Source organism: Dryobates pubescens, chromosome 5 (assembly GCF_014839835.1).
Source record: "Dryobates pubescens isolate bDryPub1 chromosome 5, bDryPub1.pri, whole genome shotgun sequence".
In the NCBI taxonomy this organism is placed as follows: Eukaryota; Metazoa; Chordata; class Aves; order Piciformes; family Picidae; genus Dryobates; species Dryobates pubescens.
The window spans coordinates 36,561,803-36,567,584 of NC_071616.1; the positions used below are offsets into that span (position 1 = coordinate 36,561,803).

The following is a 5,782-nucleotide window of genomic DNA, read 5'->3' on the forward strand; positions in this document are numbered from 1 at the left end:
TGTCAGCATCAAAGCTGTCCTGGAGCCGCAGCTGTCATGGGGGCTGCTTTGCTTTGGAGCCCTTTTTTATATGATAGACGTGTTTAACGGTTTTCGTGTGAATTTACCAATCTGCTTTTTAAAATTCATAACAACAATTGCATTATTCCTTGCATTATGTTGTAGTTTCATTTCTTAGAATTAATAACAATACTACAATGGGATCAAGATCACAGCAGGCATCCCAAATAATGTAAGTGTTACCTGCTTGTCTTATCTCATACCCTTGTTTGGTTAAACAAAGCTTTGTGCCCATATCTGTGTGATGTATCAGATACTGCTTATACTTGAAGCACATGCATGTAATCCATTCCAAACAGAGATTACTGTGTTATTCCTTCTCATGGCTCTGTTGAAGGTAATGGCAAGATTCCCACTTATTTGAGATTTCACTACAGGGTTCTCAAATGCTAAGATAAATCATATTCATGACACACCCTACATTTTATGTAGCACTTCCTGAATTCTGGATCAGCCCTGGCTGAAGGCAATGAGTAGGGCTGGAGCCTGGGGTTAAATGTAACAGCCATCTCTCATGTAGTGCCACCCGTGAGTTTGACATCATTGTGTAACAAAGGTCAGGCTTGACAAGGCTCTGAGCAACCTGATCTAACAGAGGGTGTCCCTGCTCAATGGAGGGGGGTTGAACTAGATGACCTTTGGAGGTCCCTTCCAACCCAAACCATTCTATGAAATGTGAAAGGTGACACACTTGGCACTTGCTGCTGCTAGAAAGAAAAGCCTCCCTTAAGCAGCAGGACTGCTATCTGTCTGAATTCAGCACTGGATTTTGCTTTAACCTGTCTGGTTATCATGAGAGAGGGTGAGGCCAGGATCACTCTGCCTTCCGAGGGGACTCTGTGGTATTTTGGGACCCTGTAGACCCCTGCTCTTTGCCAAACATTTGGCAATTTCAACAGCATGCATGGGCTCTCTGAGACCTAAATTCTTCAGCTCTGAACCTGATGATCTTTCAGCAGCAGGCACATTGTGATTCCAGGTTTACTGACTTCACAGGCTTACCTGTCACGTAAGTCTCACTCTCTTACAGCTACACCTACTCGACTGCTTCAGGGGTCAGCTCTACTGTGCATTTGCTGCACCTGGGTGTTGCCCTTGTAAACTCAAGTGGTGTGAAAGTAGCTGCTCCTCAGTGGGTGGTATCTCAGGAGCAACTGGGGTCATTCTTTGTCAGTTGTCAGCACTGCCTCCAGCTTAAATGTTGAAAGACGGGAAGCCGTGCACGTAATATTTGCTTTCGCACAGGGCTGGCCTTGTTGAGTAAGCCATGAAGCTGCAGTACACACTATTGAGATGAGATACATCCTGTGCGTGGTCTGATTAGGGAAGGGGTGAAGAAAGCAGGGCCTACTGCAGTGACCAGGAAATACGGCATTACACAAACCCAGCAGTGAACACCAGCCTGCAGAGATTTGCTGAGCGCATAATGCCAAGCTGGCCTTCAGCTGGCACATACCAGTGCAGGGGGCATTGTTGCCTCCACCTTGAGAAAGGAGTTCTTAAGGGCTGAGGCGACAGGGTCTAGAGATGATCAGGAAGGCCTCACTGCTCTTGTGGGACTCTTCAGGTGCGGGCATTAGGTAGAGAGAACAGTGCTCTGCACACAGGGGCAACCTACACCAGCTGCTGTCTTTCAAGGGGTTCATTTCAGAACACAAACAACTGAGAATAGCAGCCCCTCTAAACCAACTTGGGCAGAAGAGGCCAATGTTACACAAAGCCCCAGGTGGAGAGCACGTTCCCACAGCATGCAGGCTGTTTGCTGTAACTCATTCGTTCAAGGACTGGGGTAGTTTTGACAGATGGGAGCAAGGGAAGCATCAGCATTTTGCCTTATACTGCTCAGCCCAAAGTGAGAAGTGCATGAGCAGCTTTCCTCCACTTATGGCCCAAAGAAGATAATTCTACCATAGCTTCACATAGATTTGCCAGACCAAGTTTAGGGGCACCCCCAGCAAGGGTGTATCCACGCATCAGAAGAGGAAGTTGGGCCATTCAGAACACACAAGTTATGGGTGGGACACATCAGAGACTGCCTCCCTCATTCAGAGGCATGAACTTAGCTGCCCTTTTTACCTCCTTTCCAGCGAGGCCTCCAGTTTATCACAAAAAGGTCAGAGCAGGTGACATACAGGAGTGGACCAAATCAAGAGCAGATGAAAGCCATGAGGCCTTCCTTGCTGTCCCCTGGGGTGGGTGGGTAGGAAAGGCTGTAGCCACAACCATCCTTGATTAACACCAGGGCAAGGATAGGTCTATCCTTAATGGTATTTCCACCCCACACCTCAGGCACCCAGCACTCCTTTCCCTTTTATAAAGCCAAGCCTAAATTAGAGGCTAGGGAACCCTTTTAGGGTTACACAGAAGCAATGCAAAAGGTAACACAAGGACAGCTCCGACAGCCAACTTAAATGCTTTTATTGACAATGTCTCTGAACAATAATAAGCAAACAATGCTTAAGTTTCATCCAAATTCACTTTCCACATGTCAAAAAAGACCTCAAGGTAGAAAAAAATAAAATAAAAATATAAATATCTGAGAATCCATCTTAATAAATAAATTAAAAACACAATAAAAACGTTTTCATGGAAAACTTATGTCAGAACATTCAGACCACCTCAACAATGCATGATCAGTAAAGTTACAATGAACATCGATGTAGAACTACAGTACATGGATATAGCTATTTATCTATCTACTAGAAAATAAAATAGAGTCTCTTCCCCCCCACGTAAGATGGGTCATTGCTAAGTCATCAGAACACGATATTGCCAGGAACACAGTAGTTATTGTTAATCAGCTGCACTAGATACAAGTTGGAGATACCCAGCACCAGGTTAAATTCCAATCATTTAAAACCAAGAGATTAATTAGTTAATGCTAGTGATACTAAGGAGGGGAGGGAGTCACCTACCCAGCCATGTGGGACATGCTACAGACTACCAGCTCTCATGGATGGGTCGTTGGGGACGAGACAAACTCCATGCGATTTGCTACATCTCTGGAAGAGGTATGAGGCCTCACTGCAGGGCGCTCTGCCAGGCCCCGGGGCACCAGGCCAGACAGGGGGGAGGTGGTGGTGGTGGGGCACTCCCCAGGCCTGGGGAGCCCCATGGGGCACAGCGGCAAGTCCGTGGGGGTGCACGGGCAGGGGAGGGGGCCCGGCAAGTCAGTCAGTGCTGGAGCCCCTCACAAGGCCAGGAGGGTAGGGGAGCTGAGGGAGTCGGACGAGGGCTCATTGCTGCTGCTGCCCTTCCGGTGCGCGGCAGCACAGCTGGGAAAGGCGTCCGCCTCTGGGTAGGTGAAGACGAAGGTGGAGGTGTAGGTGCTGGGGCACGGGGTGCAGGTCACCACAGGGGTGCAGAGGGGCTCCAGCTCGCTGCTGGTCCCAGCACCCAGCGACTCCCAGTCCGACGCGTAGAAGGAGGAGGTCCCAGGCAGGTCCATGTCAGGCACGGAGCGAGAGGCCTCCCGTGGCCCCGTGGAGAAAAGCAGCTCGTCGAAGGGCTCGGCCTTGAGCTCCAGCCCGCCACCACTGGTCTCCTTGGGCTGCACGGCCGACGGCGCTTCAGCCATCAGCGGCAGGGCAAATGCAGCTTCCTCGGTCACGGGTGTGCTGGCAGTGCCGAGGTCCAGCACACTGGCAGCTGCCAGCTCCTCGGAGAAGCGCAGCTCCTCTGGCATCTTGCAGGCGGGCCGGTGGGCTGCCAGGATAAACTCCAGCTTCTCTTTCTCCTTCAGCAGGTTAGCTATCTCTGCCTGCAGTGCAGACTTCTCCTCCTCCAGCTGATCAGTCTCCTACAAAGACAGCAGGGCTGTCAGACAAGACCGGCATAGCCCCCGGCTATATTCCTCCTCCTCTTGCCACCCCCGTCCCCGAGTACACACACAATCCCCACTCGCCTCCCGGGCAGCACTTACCGCCTGCAGCGTGTCCGTGAGCTCCCGCCGCCGGTTGCGGCACTTGGCCGCTGCCATCTTGTTCCTCTCCCGGCGGATTCTTCTCTTCTCCTCCTCCTCTGGGGACAGCTGCGGACAGAGAGAGGCCGCTCAGTACCGCCGCCAGCCTGGTGTCACCCGCTCGGGGCAGCCTGCAGGCCACACCTCCCCATTCACTCCCATATACTCCCCAATAACCCTGGTCCCTTCTCACCTGCTCGACTTTGCCCCTGCGGCCGATGCTCTGCCCGCGGCCGCCCGGCGCCTTCAGCACTGCAGGGCGGGAGTAGGCGGAGGGGGCAGGAGCCGACACGCCATAGGGGTGCCCGCGGCTCTGGGAGGGGGCCACCGAGGAGATAAGGGTGGGCTGCACCAGCCACTGCAGGTCGGGACTAGTGGAGATGGCCGTCACTGTGGGCACGAAGCTGGCACTGGAGACAGCCAGGTCGGCGCAGAAGTCCTGCGGGACAGAAGAAGGAGGGGACTGCCGTCAGCGGGGAGCCCGGACCGCTCCCCGCTGCCCCCGGGGCCGAGCCGGCCGTGGCGCCGCGCTGCCAGCGCCGGCTCCACACGAGAGCGGCCTGTTATAAATATCTCTGACGTCCGCGCTGACGCAGACACTGCTCCGGAGTCTCCTCAATGAACTCGCGTTTTATCAATGAAGCCGCTTTACACACCCGCCGCAGAGCGCGGCCGGGGCCACGGCTCCCCCCGCCCGCCTCACCGCGGCACCGGGGCCGCTCCTCCCCACCCATTCCCCGGCCCAGGGGCAGCTCATTGCGGCGTGCCCTCCTCCGCAGGCACGGCCGGGACCCGTGCCGCCTGCTCCCGTCCCGTCTCCTCCCGTGTATTCCCACCCCACGGCGAGGGTGCAGCCAGCTTGCTTGGCACCTCACCTGCGGGTTGACAGGCGAGCCCATGCTGGAGAAGGAGTCTGCCGGGGAGGGGTAGTAGGTGAGGCTGTCCCCGGCCGGAGAAGCGCTGCTGCAGCGGGAGGAGGGTGTCTCGTACTCTCCGGCGAAGCCCTGGTACATCATGTCAGTCAGCTCAGTGAGCGCAAGTCGGCAGTAAGAGGTGATGCGGTGGTAGCGGAGCGCCCTTGGGAAGCAGGCGAGGAGGGGGCCGGTTGCGTGCGTCCCTCTGCTCGATGCGGTCCGGTTCGCGTCGCTTCGCTCCGCCGCCGGGGCTACCTCTGCCGCTGGAGTACCGCGCGGCGCCTCCCTTTTATACCCTCCCGCCGACGTCACTGGGGAAGCGGCACCCGCGCCCGCGGGGGAGCCGCCCGCCCCGCGCCCGCCCCTCACCATCGCCGGAGCCGCCCCGCGCACCGCCCGCCACCGCCTCCCGCGGAAGAGGAACGCGGCGAGAGGCGGGAAGAGGCCGCCGGGGCGGGGGGAGCCCCAGGAATGGCAAGGGGGGGGGGCGGCGGCGGGTTTCCCCCCCCCCTTGCGGAGTGGTACGGCCGGGCTCGGGAACCCACTGACGCAGATATCCTTATATGGGATACATCCTGTGCGAGGGGGCGTGACTGACGGGAAGCGCTCCAGGCTGCAGCCAAGTGCGGCGGGTGGCGTGGACGGGGCGCGACGCGACGGGACGGAACGCGGCGTCCCCCTCCCTCCCACTCCCATCCCCCACCACTCGCAAAACGCTTGGCCCCGATGAGGCCGTGGTGCACCAACGCTGCCCTCACAGGTGCCGTCCCGCCGCAGGTGACCCCCTCCCCAGGGTCCGGTGGGGGCCCCGTGTAGCACGGCCGCCGAGAAAGTTCTCCAAAGGAGG

The 5,782-nt window shown here is 56.5% G+C and overlaps 1 protein-coding gene across 1 annotated transcript; it reads right to left on the reverse strand.

The window, feature by feature from the left end:
* Positions 1-2,454: 2,454 nt before the first annotated feature.
* FOS (Fos proto-oncogene, AP-1 transcription factor subunit) lies at positions 2,455-5,195 on the reverse strand. Its single transcript, XM_054162018.1, has 4 exons — positions 4,897-5,195; positions 4,215-4,460; positions 3,983-4,090; positions 2,455-3,859 (listed from the first exon to the last, which is right to left on the reverse strand). The coding sequence occupies exons 1-4, from the start codon at positions 5,035-5,037 to the stop codon at positions 3,251-3,253; spliced, it is 1,104 nt and encodes a 367-aa protein (XP_054017993.1). The 5' UTR covers positions 5,038-5,195; the 3' UTR covers positions 2,455-3,250.
* Positions 5,196-5,782: the final 587 nt, after the last annotated feature.